The following is a 14,382-nucleotide window of genomic DNA, read 5'->3' on the forward strand; positions in this document are numbered from 1 at the left end:
GAAGACTGGAGTAATGATGCTGAACATTCAGCTTTGATCACAGGAATAAATTACACTTTACTATATATTCACATAGAAAACAGCAGATTTACATTATCATAATATTTCACAATTTTTACTGTATTTTTGATCAGATATATGCAGCTTTGGAGAGCAGAAGCGTGTGAGCGAGCGAGTGGAGGATCTGCTGAATCCTGTGTGGCCGAATGTCACATCCGTTTACAGCCAGACACTCTAACAAACACTCATTAGTTCTGCCTGCTTTAATCACACACACACACACACACACACACACACACACACACACACACACACACACACACACACACACACACACACACACACACACACACACACACACACACACACACACTCAACCCTTAATGTACAGCCAGAAGAAACCCTGCTCTTCACATCACCAGTGAAAGCTCAGTAACAGCTGAGAGTGAGTGCTGGAAGAGGAAGATCTGCCGTGTGTTTCCTCTCATTACTCTGTTTAGAGATTTGCAATTAGCCTGTTAAACACAAGCGTGTAATCCGCTCAGATTACCCAGAGAGCTTTGTGCTCGGCAGGCGATCACTTTAAAGCATTAAACAGGATTTAGGATGTCTCCTGCTACGACACGTCTGTCTTCTGATGTTGAGCAACGCCCTCAGTCTGTTCCTCTGAAACAAAGAGCGCTGACAGTCCGTCAGAGCGGCATGCACACGTCTGGATATGCAGCCGTCTCATTGTTTTTCAGGTAGACTATCTTTGCAGATGTTTTATGTCTTCCACAAAAATGAATATTATTCCATCATTACTGGCCCTCATGTCACTTCAAACCCGTACGACTGTAACACAAAAGGAGAACAGCGCTGATGGCTCTTTCCATGCAAACTGAAAAGATCTTACACAAAAGAACAATTTGCTCATGAAGCAAATATCTGCAGTTTTCTCATGTACTGGTTAAAGTCCCCCTGTAGTCAATCATTTCATCCCTTAAAACTCATCTTTAATCACCAAAATGACATATTTAAAGTTTTTTTCCTTGAATTATTTCTTCATGCCTTAAAATATCTTGAATGTAACTCGACACCCTTGCCTCATTTAGTATGCGCGGTTCTATGAATATGCAAATGAGCCCCGCCTCCACTCACTCACTCAGCTCAGAGATCCACTGGTTGACGATCACACGTTGATCTGATTGGTTACAAGGTAGTTTGTGACGTCAGAAACACCAGCGATTTCAAAGCGTGTTTTTGAGACTGTCTTTGGTTCACTGCAGTTTTAAGAAGGAAATACTCAGCAATGGTGTCGACTTATGAATTTACACATGCTTTGTCTTAAAGCAGATTAAAAACACCACATAGACACATAAACTACATTAAAAGGGGGATTTTAACAATAACTATATAAAAGACGTACTTGAAAATAAATCTTTAAATAAAATAAAATGTAAAAAAAAACAAAAAAAAACATATTTAATAAACCTAATCGTTTCATTTAATTTAACTTGAATTACTTAACCAACTAAAACAGGAAAAAAAACTACAGACATATTTAAAAAAAACTAATAAAAATGACAAAACACAATAAAATGGAAAAAAAACAACTAAACTAACTAAATAAAATTGTAAATATAAACATTAAAAAAACAATAATATAAATAAATAATTTAAAAAACTAACATTATCTTAATGATATTACACTAACATTGAACTACATTTGATATTTTTGGTTGTAAACCAAAACCACTTTGAGTGCCCATGATCTCCACCGGAGGGCGCTCCTTCCATCTGCTTAATCACATCATGGACTGCATTTCCCAGAAACCATTGCCTGGACTCATCATGTTCTGATTACTTCCACCTGTGTGTTATTACCTTGTTTACTCTTGCCTATTTAAGCCCTGGGGTTTCAGTCATTCTTTGTGAAGTCTTGTATGTTGTTACACTCAGGCTCGGTTCTACAGGGGGGTGTGTGTGTGTGTCAGGGTTTCCGTTGTCCGGTAATTGCCGGACATTGGCCGGAAAAAAATTAAATGTCCGACAAAATTAAATCTCTCCGGTCAAATTGTCAGATTAAAATTGTCCTAACTAACTACACGAGACGCGACATGCGATAAAAGGTATCTTTTCCATGTTAATCAGAGTTTTTGTCCTAACCAGACGCGATACGCGACATTTCTAATTTAGAAACGGTTTCTATTTTTCTATTATGTAGCTACTTATCCATTTTCTTGCGAGTGCCTCAAGTTTACTCTCTAGTCGGTAGTCGGTTAAAAAAAAAAGTGATCTCTAAATTAGGCTATTATAGGCAGTGGACTAAACGCTATACAGTTAGCCATCTCATTCCAAGATCTTTTTGTGTGAAGTGAACAAATCCCTCACACTCAATTTTTCATAACTGTCACAACGAACCAGCAAAAGTAATGATTATGAATATGTAAAATATTGCAATGAGACATTTTAATTGTCTATTAATAAACAAGTGTTTTCTGTGTCGGCTGCAAAGATGAAGTCTGACTCGCGATCTTCGTAGTAGTGAACGCGCCGGAGAGAGATACACATTTCATACGGATCACATCGTTTTATTTTGTTTTGAATGGTTCTGTTTAAAAGTAGAGATTTCTGTAGATAATAGATATATTTCTATTTTTTTTTTATTTATTTTTTTAGGTGTGTGAGGCGAGTAGGCTACCTTATACGTTAAATTTCGGTTCATGGATGATAGCTTAACGTTAGCTCCAGTTCAGGCGCTGGCGCCTCCATGTCGTGATTATTTATTGTCTGCTATATTTACTTTTTATTTATTAAATCGAGAAAATTGGATAATGAAACACTGATTAAAATTAAGATACAATTAATACAAAACGAAATTCGTTTTAAAGAAAGGCTTTGTGCTTTCTGTTTGAGGTCTCTGTGGAAGTTTTAAAGCAGTCTTTTAGTGCCGCTTTGAACGGTCGCGATGCGTCCGTAATGGAGAACTGTCAGGTAAGATGGTAATATTATTATTATAAATAATAAATCGTGTAATAATCCCGCCCCCCTAATTAAGAGGCGATATCTGACCGGCATATCATCAAAAATGTCCGGAAAACGAAACCTCTGCCGGTCACTTTGACCGGCACCATTTTTTTCTAGCGGAAACTCTGGTGTGTGTGTGTGTGTGTGTGTGTGTGTGTGTGTTTATACACCCTCAGTTTATACTGTAATAAAACACTGGCAAATGCTCCAGTGCATATATTTGTGTTCACGCTCTGGAGAATGTTAAATGCATCTATTTCCAACGTGTTTTTCCAGCAATATAGCCAATCACAGAGATAGTTGTTGATCTCATGAACCCAATGGCCAATCAGAGGTGTTTAAGTTAGTCAGAATCCACTCAGAGGTTTTATTCTGAGTTATGCAGCTCGCAAAACCTCTCATTAACAAACACAGTGTAGACACGATGTAAGAAAGAGATTCAGTGTGTGTTGTTGGCAGCTTCGTTTATTATAACGCAACTTTGTGAGATCGCGATGAACTGACAAAGCTACAGTGTTTTAGTGATTGTAGCGGTCCTGGCTCGCTGTCCTGGCTACAGTCTATTAAATCCATTGAATAAAAGTATGGTATTTCATGCTGCTAAGAGGACCGACGGCCAATCGCATGCCACAGAGTTTCAGAAGTGACATCTGCATATTCACAGAAATATCCTCCTGAGACCCAGAACAGATCTTTAGCCTCTGTAGTGGACATTATATTTTAGCGAATTTCTCCGACAACATTTTTCACAGTCACAGTTTTAATTCTGGATATTCTTATAAAATATTATGAAAATATTCTTAATTATTACTCCCATTATTACACGTCTTTTTTCATTACATGTTGCCCCAAATACACATTAATATGCAAATTAGATGCAGTGTGTATGCATAGAATGGGAAGGACATTCATTATGATTACAGGGGCAGATTATATATATATAGCTCAATACTGTATGAGCTCAAAATACTTTTACAATAGTGCATGATTTGTAAGACAATACTTTATGATACTTCATTTTCCTGATGTAGTAAACTGGTACAGCACTGCACTTTTGATACGAGTCACGATAAAAGAGCTAAAATTAGTAAAATGGCAATGCTTCAGCAAATGCTTTTGTTCACACTACGGGTGTGTTTAGGGTTTAGTGTACGCTTTTTTGCATACTGGGCGTATATATTTAAAAAGCTGCATTTCCCAAAAGCCGTTGTATTGGCACCAATAGCCTGTACGATCTGCTCAGGCTTGCAGTGCATTTGGGGAGTTCTTACATCAGTCGTCACTAACTGATAAAATGTTCAACGAACAATGAGTAAGATAGCCTTATATAAATCATTAATTTGAACACCTGATGTCAAAACAGAGCGTGCGTGGATAATGGTTTCCGGGTAATCTCTGTATTCCATTGATGCATTAATTATAAGTCTCTCATGAACATTTTGAGATGTAAATTTAGAAACGGTTAACTCAAGTGTGCTGACTGCTGCGTGCCGTTTATGAAATGCCGTTATGTATGTGTATTATGTAAGGTAGTTATGTCCGCTTGACAAAGGCAACATATACGGATCTACTGTTTAAGCTTCTTCTTCTTCATGGTAGCAAAAGTTTTTAAAAGTTTTTTCAAACTTTCAAATAAGCCAACATCAAAGTTTGTCATCAAACTCTACTCGTCTAGTTAATCCTATATTTTTTTCTTTTGACAGAGACTTGAGTGAGAACTTCATCCAGGCGATTCCCCGAAAGGCCTTCAGAGGAGCCACGGACATCAAGAACCTGTGAGACCCGCGGCACAACAGCACAGTACACCAGATCAGACTCCAACATGCTCTAAACATCCTTTCATTCCGTGTTTTAACAGTCAGTTAGACAAGAATCACATCGGCTGCATCGAGGACGGCGCTTTCCGTGCGTTACGTGGAGTCGAAGTTTTGTGAGTATAAAAACATGCACAGTTAAACATTACATAAAGACCTAAAGATCAGAAACTGAACAGAATCTATGCCATGAACAAGAGCGAGTCTTCACCATCCAGGATTAATCTGTGTGATGTTGTGTGGGAAATTAAACTGTGACGTAGATACTAAAACTTACATTATTAATGTCCTCACAGCATGCAAAACATCGTCATTTTACTTGCAGCTATATGGATGGGCAAATGTTCATGATTTCTTTTAGGGTCATAGACGATTGAATTCATGATGTTAAACAGTTAAATCAGTCAAATCAGTGACATTCATTTGTTGCCATAGTGTCACACCTGTTCCCTGTTCCTTTGATTTCCTTCCTCGTGTATTTAAGCCTTCAGTCTTCCTCAGTTCTGTGTTGTTTTAACGTTACATTGTGCATGTAGTGTTCTCTTTAGGTTTATTAAAAGTATTACTATTATTCATTCATCCTGCGTCACGCATCCTCTTTGGATTATCAGCACAGCCGACTCCTTACTGAACGATGGACCTAAAAAGGGATTTTTACCGTGAATGAATAACTATGGACATGCCCGCAGTTATCCTCCTCCTCCTGCTGGAGCCGGGGGTCGCTCCCTCGAGGACCACACAAGGAACTTTCTCAACCTGGCATGCCTTATTCACGACCCCGACTGTTCACCATATGCCCCAATTACCCCTTTTCCACCAAGGCAGTGCTGGTGCCGGTTCGGAGCCGGTGCCTACTCGCAAACCAGTTCTTTGTGTTTCGACAGCCAAAGAACCGGTTCTCGGCCAGGAAAATTGGTTCCAAAGCGGCACCAACTCTTTGCTGGACTAGTCAAGTCAAGTCAAGTCAAGTTTATTTATATAGCGCTTTTCACAATACAGATTGTATCAAAGCAGCTTCACAGTATTAAATAAAATAGTACATCAGTGTTTGTTTCTAGTGTAAAACGTCCACGTTTGGTAATGCTGATCAATAGTATTGTTGATTGATTAATTAAATTAAGTAAATTAAGTATCCCCAACTGAGCAAGCCAAAGGCAACAGTGGCAAGGAACCGAAAAACTCCATCAGGAGACCTAATGGAGAAAAAAAAACCTTGGGAGAACCCAGGCTCAGTCGGGGGCCAGTTCTCCTCTGGCGTTTATGATCTAGAGGTCGGATTTAACTGTAAGACTAAAAATATTATATAAATGCCTGGCTGAAGAGATGCGTCTTTAATTTAGTTTTAAACTGGGAGAGCGAGTCTGAGCAACGAACAGTATCAGGAAGACTATTCCAGAGTTTTGGAGCTAAATGTGAAAATGCTCTCCCTCCTTTGGTGGATCTGGATATCCTAGGTATGACCAAAAGCCTCGAATTTAGTGATCTTAAAGAGCGCGATGGATTATAAGGCGATAGAAGATCCGTTAAATAGACTGGAGCTAAGCCGTTTAGGGCTTTATAAGTCAGTAACAATACCTTGTAATTAATACGGGACTTTTATAGGTAACCAATGTAGTGATGATAAAATCGGTGTTATATGATCATATTTTCTTGATCTAGTTAGAACTCTAGCGGCGGCATTTTGGACTAACTGTAGCTTGTTTATTGAGGATGCAGGACAACCAGCTAATAAAGCATTACAGTAATCTAGTCTCGAGGTCATGAATGCATGAACTAACTTTTCTGCATCAGAAACTGATAGCATGTTACGTAGCTTAGCAATGTTTCTAAGGTGGAAAAAGGCTGTTTTTGTAAGATATGAAATATGATTTTCAAAAGACAGGTTGCAGTCTAGTATAACACCCAGGTCTTTTACTGTAGAGGATGAAGTAACAGGACATCCTACTATGTTAAAGTTGTATTGTGAGAGGTTTTGTGGGTGGTTTTTTGAACCGATAAGTATTACCTCTGTCTTGTCTGGATTTAATAAAAGAAAATTTCGCGTCATCCAATCTTTTATATCTTTAACACACTCTGTCAATTTGGATAATTTAGCGTTTTCATCCGGCCGTGACGAAATATAGATCTGAGTGTCATCAGCATAACAATGGAAACTAATTCCATGTTTCCTTATAATATTTCCAAGTGGCAGCATATATATTGAGAATAATAGAGGGCCTAACACAGATCCCTGCGGCACTCCATAGTTTACTGGAGTTATGATCGATTTTTCTCCATTTAAATAGACAAAATGGTATCGGTGCTTAATGCTTGTCCTTGAACACCAGTATAATTTTGTAGTCGATCTAAGAGTATTGTGTGATCTATAGTATCGAACGCAGCACTAAGATCAAGTAAAACTAGTATTGAGATACAGCCTTGGTCAGAAGCTAAGAGTAAATCATTTGTGATTTTAACGAGCGCAGTTTCAGTGCTATGATGCGGCCTGAACCCAGACTGAAACTTTTCATAGATGTCATTTTCTTGTAAGAAAGAGCCTAGTTGGGCAGACACAACTTTTTCTAGTATTTTAGACATAAAAGGAAGATTTGAAATGGGTCTATAATTTGCTAGGTTATTTGGGTCTAATTGTGGTTTCTTAATGAGTGGTTTTATAACTGCCAGTTTAAATGTTCTTGGAACATGACCTAAAGATAAAGATGAGTTAATAATATCGAGGAGAGGCTCTTCCACTATAGGTAACACTTCTTTCAGTAGTTTAGTTGGTATGGGATCTAATAAACATGTTGTTGTTTTAGAGGAAGTGATAAGTTTATTTAACTCTATTTGTTCTATAGTTGTAAAGCACTGTAATTGTTCTTGCGGGGTGATAATCGAGGCTGAATTATAAGGCACGATTGAGGATTGAACGTTTACAATTGTGGTTCTGATGTTTTCTATTTTCTCAGTGAAAAAAATCATGAAATCATTACTACTAAACTGTAACGGAATATTTTGTTCAGGTGACGCTTGTTTATTTGTTAGTCTAGCCACGGTGTTAAATAAAAACCTAGGATTGTTTTGGTTATTTTCTATTAGTTTGCGGAGGTGCTCAGCCCTGGCCTCTTTTAGGGCCTTTTTATAACGTGACATACTGTCTTTCCAAGCGATTCTAAAAACCTCTAAATTACTAGAACCGTTCTTTTACCACGTCATGCTTGCGTCGGGGGCTGGGGGCGGGGTTACTGTCGAACTTCTTCTCGAACGTAACCTCTGTCTATAGTAATCCAGACGAGCAGCACAAATGTGTTCTAAACGTCTTCTTCTGACCCCAATATAGGATCGCAAAGCCTGGAGAAACATTTGCAGAAAGACGATGTGGTCCGCCATTGTAATTGTTATGCTTGAAGTTGTCGCAAGCATTTCTAGGAAAGCTAAGACGTATGGCAACGTACACAGTGATGTAATGACGTCGTTCGCTGGGCTCTCTAGTCAGTGGAAAAACAAACAGGTTCTGAGAAGGTTCGCAAGTTATGACAACTTTGAACCAGCACCAGTTCCGAACCAGTTGTTCTTTGGTGGAAAAGGGGTAATTGAGGAAGACCCCGCCAGCCCCAGAGCCCAGCCAGGGCTCAGCCGTGCTTACCGCGGGAATGCCAGAACCCACGGCTGACTCTGAGCCTCAACAGAGCCAGAGCGATCGCCAGATGCTGATTTCCTTGCGGAGCCCGAGCTCAAAACAGATCCTGCAACAGCGACCATCATCGAGGGCATATTGGAGGAGTTTGTGGGGATGGATTGGAGTCCCTCCCATCACTGAGGTGCAGACACAGAGCTGGGTTACAGAGGATTTGTTATATTATGAACTTGATAGGGAGGTGTTTCTTCTGTTCCCATCCAATTCTAAGTCAGCCAAGTCATTGATGGTTAAGCCCAGGTCAAAAGTCCGAGTTCACACTCATCAGATCACTGTTCTTTTCACACTGCACGACTGTCTGGGGTATCAGTCGCTGCTGTGTTCACACTGCACGATGGATCGGCGACGGGGGGGTTCACATCGCATGACTTTACAAGAGGAAGAATCGCAGACAACTCTGTCTGGGCCGCAAACTACGTTTCACAACCAAACACACGCGAGAAGTGATACGGAAATAATGCAAGATCACGTGTGCGTGAGTTCTCGCACAAAACTGGAATTGTTATTAAAAATGATATCCCGCTAGAAGCTTGCGATCCAAATTGTCTGTGTGCTGAAAAAGGGAAAAAGAAAAAAGATTATGGAGGAGGAAGTGATTGGGGAGATGAGGGGAGCAAGGACTGTGTGTTCTGCAAAGAAAGCTGGAGGTAAATAAATAATTTTGTAATGTGCTGCTGTTGCGGTTGGTTAAGCAAATGTTTGTGCTTTGTTTCTATTTGATTTAATTTTAAATATATTTATTAAAATACTGATATTCTGGTCTATAACTCCTCCCCGAACTGCTGCCCTGTATCTTGCTCTCTCATTGGCTCTCTCAATTGGGTTGTGTCTCCCCTCGGCTCCTCCAGTGTCTTCGCTATCTCCCCTCGGCTCCTCGGCTCCTCCAGTGTCTTCGCTGTCTCCCCTCGGCTCCTCGGCTCCTCCAGTGTCTTCGCTATCTCCCCTCGGCCCCTCGGCTCCTCCAGTGTCTTCGCTGTCTCCCCTCGGCTCCTCCAGTGTTTTCGCTGTCTCCCCTCGGCTCCTCCAGTGTTTTCGCTGTCTCCCCTCGGCTCCTCCAGTGTCTTTGCTGTCTCCCCTCGCTGTCTCCCCTCGGCTCCTCGGCTCCTCCAGTGTTTTCGCTGTCTCCCCTCGCTGTCTCCCCTCGCTGTCTCCCCTCGGCTCCTCCAGTGTCTTCGCTGTCTCCCCTCGTCTCCTCGGCTCCTCCAGTGTCTTTGCTGTCTCCCCTCGCTGTCTCCCCTTGGCTCCTCTGCTCCTCCAGTGTCTTCGCTGTCTCCCCTCGGCTCCTCCAGTGTCTTCGCTGTCTCCCCTCGGCTCCTCGGCTCCTCCAGTGTCTTCGCTGTCTCCCCTCGGCTCCTCGGCTCCTCCAGTGTCTTCGCTGTCTCCCCTCGGCTCCTCGGCTCCTCCAGTGTCTTTGCTGTCTCCCCTCGCTGTCTCCCCTCGGCTCCTCTGCTCCTCCAGTGTCTTCGCTGTCTCCCCTCGGCTCCTCGGCTCCTCCAGTGTCTTCGCTGTCTCCCCTCGGCTCCTCGGCTCCTCCAGTGTCTTCGCTGTCTCCCCTCGGCTCCTCGGCTCCTCCAGTGTCTTCGCTGTCTCCCCTCGGCTCCTCGGCTCCTCCAGTGTCTTTGCTGTCTCCCCTCGCTGTCTCCCCTCGGCTCCTCGGCTCCTCCAGTGTCTTCGCTGTCTCCCCTCGGCTCCTCCAGTGTCTTTGCTGTCTCCCCTCGGCTCCTCGGCTCCTCCAGTGTCTTCGCTGTCTCCCCTCGGCTCCTCGGCTCCTCCAGTGTCTTCGCTGTCTCCCCTCGGCTCCTCCAGTGTCTTCGCTGTCTCCCCTCGGCTCCTCCAGTGTCTTCGCTGTCTCCCCTCAGCTCCTCCAGTGTCTTCGCTGTCTCCCCTCGGCTCCTCCAGTGTCTTCGCTGTCTCCCCTCGGCTCCTCCAGTGTCTTCGCTGTCTCCCCTCGGCTCCTCCAGTGTCTTCGCTGTCTCCCCTCGGCTCCTCCAGTGTCTTCGCTGTCTCCCCTCAGCTCCTCCAGTGTCTTCGCTGTCTCCCCTCGGCTCCTCCAGTGTCTTTGCGGTCTCCCCTCGCTGTCTCCCCTCCTCCAGCTGCTCTTCTGCATGGATCCGGCTGGGGCTTCCCAGTCATCAGCTACATCTTGGCTCGTGAATCCCTCAGTTCCACCTCAAGCCTCCAAGCCCACGCTCCTTTGGCTCCACCATGGACTGCCATCCCTAAGGCCTCGCCGGGCTCCCTCATCGCTCTGGCTCCACCTCATACTTCCGAGTCAGCTGCTGCGCCTCGACCTGTCACTTCTCTGGCTCCTCCGGGCTCCTCCGGGCTCCATCCGGTTCCACCATGGTCCTCGCTAGGACTATCAAATAAAAATTCTAATTTCGAATATTCGTCGAATAAAAAAAAAACTGCACATTCGAATGCAAAAAAACTTGCATTGTCAAATTTTTATATTACATTGATTTTTACTGAAAAGAAAGAAAAAGAAGGTTACACTGAATGTGTCTGGCCACTCTTGACCGGAGTATGAGTGAGTGAGAGCCTAAATGAGGAGCACCAGATGGTTTAATTGTCTTGATATTTTGCAGAACCCTGAACAACAACAACATCAGCGGCATTCCAGTGTCGAGCTTCAACCACATGCCCAAGCTCAGGACCTTGTGAGTAACACTCAAACATGCACAGAAACACACAAACCATGCATGCATACACACACACACACACCAAACCCAATTACACAAGTAACACAAGTAAAAACACCCTAAATCACATTAGATAAAAGCTTCTGACAGACGCACACACACACACACACACACACACACACACACACACACACACACACACACACACACACACACACAGATCATTCCATGCAGTTTTGGCGGGACGGCTCAGGCCACACGGCTCTGCCAGAAGCCACAGTCCGTAATTCACATACAGCAAATTCCCCCAGAAATAAACACCCCACACACAGTTTTTTCATGAAATGTATATTCTGGTATTTCTGTGAAATTTCTCAACCGTTTCACCACATGGAGTTTCTTTCTCATGATGTTCTGGTTTATATATTTATTTATTTTGTTATTCAGTTACAAATTTCATGGTTCGAGACTGACATTACAGGTTTCCATTAAAGAATGTCAAGAACATGATTCAAGTTTTAGAGGTTTTAGAGAGCGAACGGCAGATTCTCGTGACTGCAGTCAGTTTGTACGTTCCCTGTTTATTATCTTGAAACTGTTTGTAGTTTTTTGTAGTTCATTCTGAAGCTTGTGTCCCGACATCTCACACCAGTCATTCCTCCTCTACCCAGTAACTATAATCTGATTATTAGGGTCTTTTTCTTTTAAGTAAAGACATTGTGCGTTGGCCAAATCAAATCAATCACCTTTATTTTTTATAGCTGCTTTATATTCTAAAGCAGCTTCACAGTAATAAACTGGGAAATAATGATCAATGATGTAAACTTCATCAAATATGATATGAGTATACAAATTCTCCTGTTTTTTTTTGTTTTTTTTTACACTTTCTTTAGTGTGTAATGATGCAGTTTGAGCATGAACAAGGTTTCCAAAGTCTTTTCAGCAGGAGTTCTTCTCTATATCAGTGTCAGTGTTCCTGAACTCCTGAAACGCCTCCATTGTATCTTGAGTTTCTTCCGGGAACGAACACGTCACAATATTCCTCATTATAATAATTCATACGCAGAATAAAGGGGCGGGGCCTGGTTGAGTTAGTCAGTAGTGTGTTAAACTGGCGGTTATGGAAAGGGGCGGGACATTTCCCAAACACACTCGAAGCGCTCGACCAATCACAACACACTGCTCCAGCTGACCAATCAGAGCACAGTGTGCTTTTCAGAAGGAGGGGCTTCATAGAGACAGGAAGTAAACAGAGCGTTACTGACAGACTGGGAAGAGAGGAGCCGCAACAATGGAGAATATGAGGAGAATAATCAACATTCAAGCAGGAAAACCTGTTCTAGTAGAGCCTGAAACAACATCAAGTGCATAATGGCCTCTTTGACATTTGTGCTTCCATGTTTTCTCCTTCAGCCGTTTGCATTCCAACAACCTGAACTGTGACTGCAATCTTGCCTGGTTGTCGCAGTGGTTGCGTGAGCGTCCGACCATCGGTCTGTTCACCCAGTGCAGTTCTCCAGCTCCGCTACGAGGAATTAACGTAGCCGAGATCCAGAAACACGAGTTCAGCTGTTCAGGTAAGACCAATCAGTGACCAATCTGCCCTCCATTCCCTATTGTATTTCACTGATCTGAATTAGAGCATATCACCAAAACAACTGACCACAGCCGAGTCGGCAACACTTGACAAAAAAGGCCCTGATATACTCACGGCAAAGTTTTTTCATTCTTCGTGTTGGAGTAAAAAGAAGTTCTAAATGAACTGCAATATACTGTTAACAAACATCCCTAACAGTAAACATGAGCTGCTCTTTCCTCTCAGTAACAGAATAAACACACATTAATAATGAGAAAACAGCAGTTCAGAAAGCATCTGATCATGTGATGTGGAGATGTTTGCTCCAGCTCTGAGATTCAGATCTACAGTCACGTCACGTTTACTCATACAGCACTTTATACAGTAGATTGATTTAAAGCAGCAGCTTTACAGTATTAAACATGAGAAACAGTGTCAGTGTCTCTTTCAGTCAGAGTTTCTACTATAAAGCGGCTCTCCAGTGTGTTCCTGTTTTTACTCGCGTCTGAACAGAAGAAATGGAGATTTACAGCTCAAAGAAGGCGGAGCCTCAGAGCCACACCCACCTGTTACATCATCACCACACTGACCAATGGGAGTTCATAGGTGTTTAATCAGCCGTAGTGACTAGATGCTTCAAACTTCTGAAATTAACTTGGTTTTGGCCTGATTTTGTTCGAAAGGACGTCACACCAGTTCGCTCTTTAGTTTCACTTTGAAGTATATCGGGGCCATAAGGTCCAATTATTTAGAGTTGGTAAATGCATTAGTTATTAAATGCATTTGTTACAGTATGTAATGATCTTTGTTAATAAAAATACATCAGTTCATGTTAGCTGAGGTCCATTAACAAACACAGTCCCACTTATATCAGGTGTCTTTAAGTCAACATTTAAATGAATCATTGGATACAATGCACCTATTGTTTACATACATTGTTTTTATGTTGTACTTACCCTGTCATTACAGCTGTAATTAATTTCTGTTCTTAACATCTATAAATACGCTGTTGACCTCTGAACCCACCCTTAAACCGACTCATACCACCAAACCTGTCCTGAGTCTCCTAACCTGACCCCTATCAGCTGCATACGGTCACACTTTACTTTACAGTGTCACTGTTACATATGTTACATGTAGTTACTATAGTAATAACAGTAAGTTATGCATAATTACATGCAACTAACCCTCAACCAAATCCTAATCTTAGCCCTGTATTACTCAGTACTTAAACGTACAATTACAGTGTAACAAAGACACCTTAAAATAAAGTGTAACCCTTTATTTTAAGATGACATTGTTACAGTGTAATTACACAAATTATAACTGAGGAATAGTAATTAACTACATGTACTTACTATAGGGTTTGGTTTAGGGTTAATTGCTTATAATTATGCATAAATAATGATTACTTCTACAGTAATGTAATGTGTAACTGTCACCTTGAAATACCATGTTTTGCAATACAAGTACATTGTACCTAATAATTATTTTTATGTAAGTACATAGTAGTTAAGGACATTAACATGTGACCACTGAGGTCAGCAGATACAACTTTTTATTTCAATAATGTTTAAGTGAATGTTGAATTGAACAAATGTCTTTCATCGTTAGAATACTGGAACCTAATAGTAAAGTGCTGTTCCTGACTGTGATCTTACCCAC

At 41.8% G+C, this 14,382-nt stretch overlaps 1 protein-coding gene across 1 annotated transcript in view; it reads left to right on the forward strand.

The window, feature by feature from the left end:
• Positions 1–14,382, forward strand: part of slit1a (slit homolog 1a) — a gene marked incomplete at its 3' end in the record, with an annotated part of 101,791 nt that overhangs the window by 40,155 nt on the left and 47,254 nt on the right. The window contains exons 5-8 of the mRNA XM_079855474.1: positions 4,713–4,784; positions 4,868–4,939; positions 11,088–11,159; positions 12,555–12,718. Coding sequence (XP_079711600.1) covers positions 4,713–4,784; positions 4,868–4,939; positions 11,088–11,159; positions 12,555–12,718 — 380 coding nt within the window. The remainder of the gene's footprint in view (positions 1–4,712; positions 4,785–4,867; positions 4,940–11,087; positions 11,160–12,554; positions 12,719–14,382) is intronic.

The sequence above is a fragment of the Squalius cephalus genome, assembly GCF_949319135.1.
Source record: "Squalius cephalus genome assembly, chromosome: 21".
Lineage (NCBI taxonomy): Eukaryota > Metazoa > Chordata > Actinopteri > Cypriniformes > Leuciscidae > Squalius > Squalius cephalus.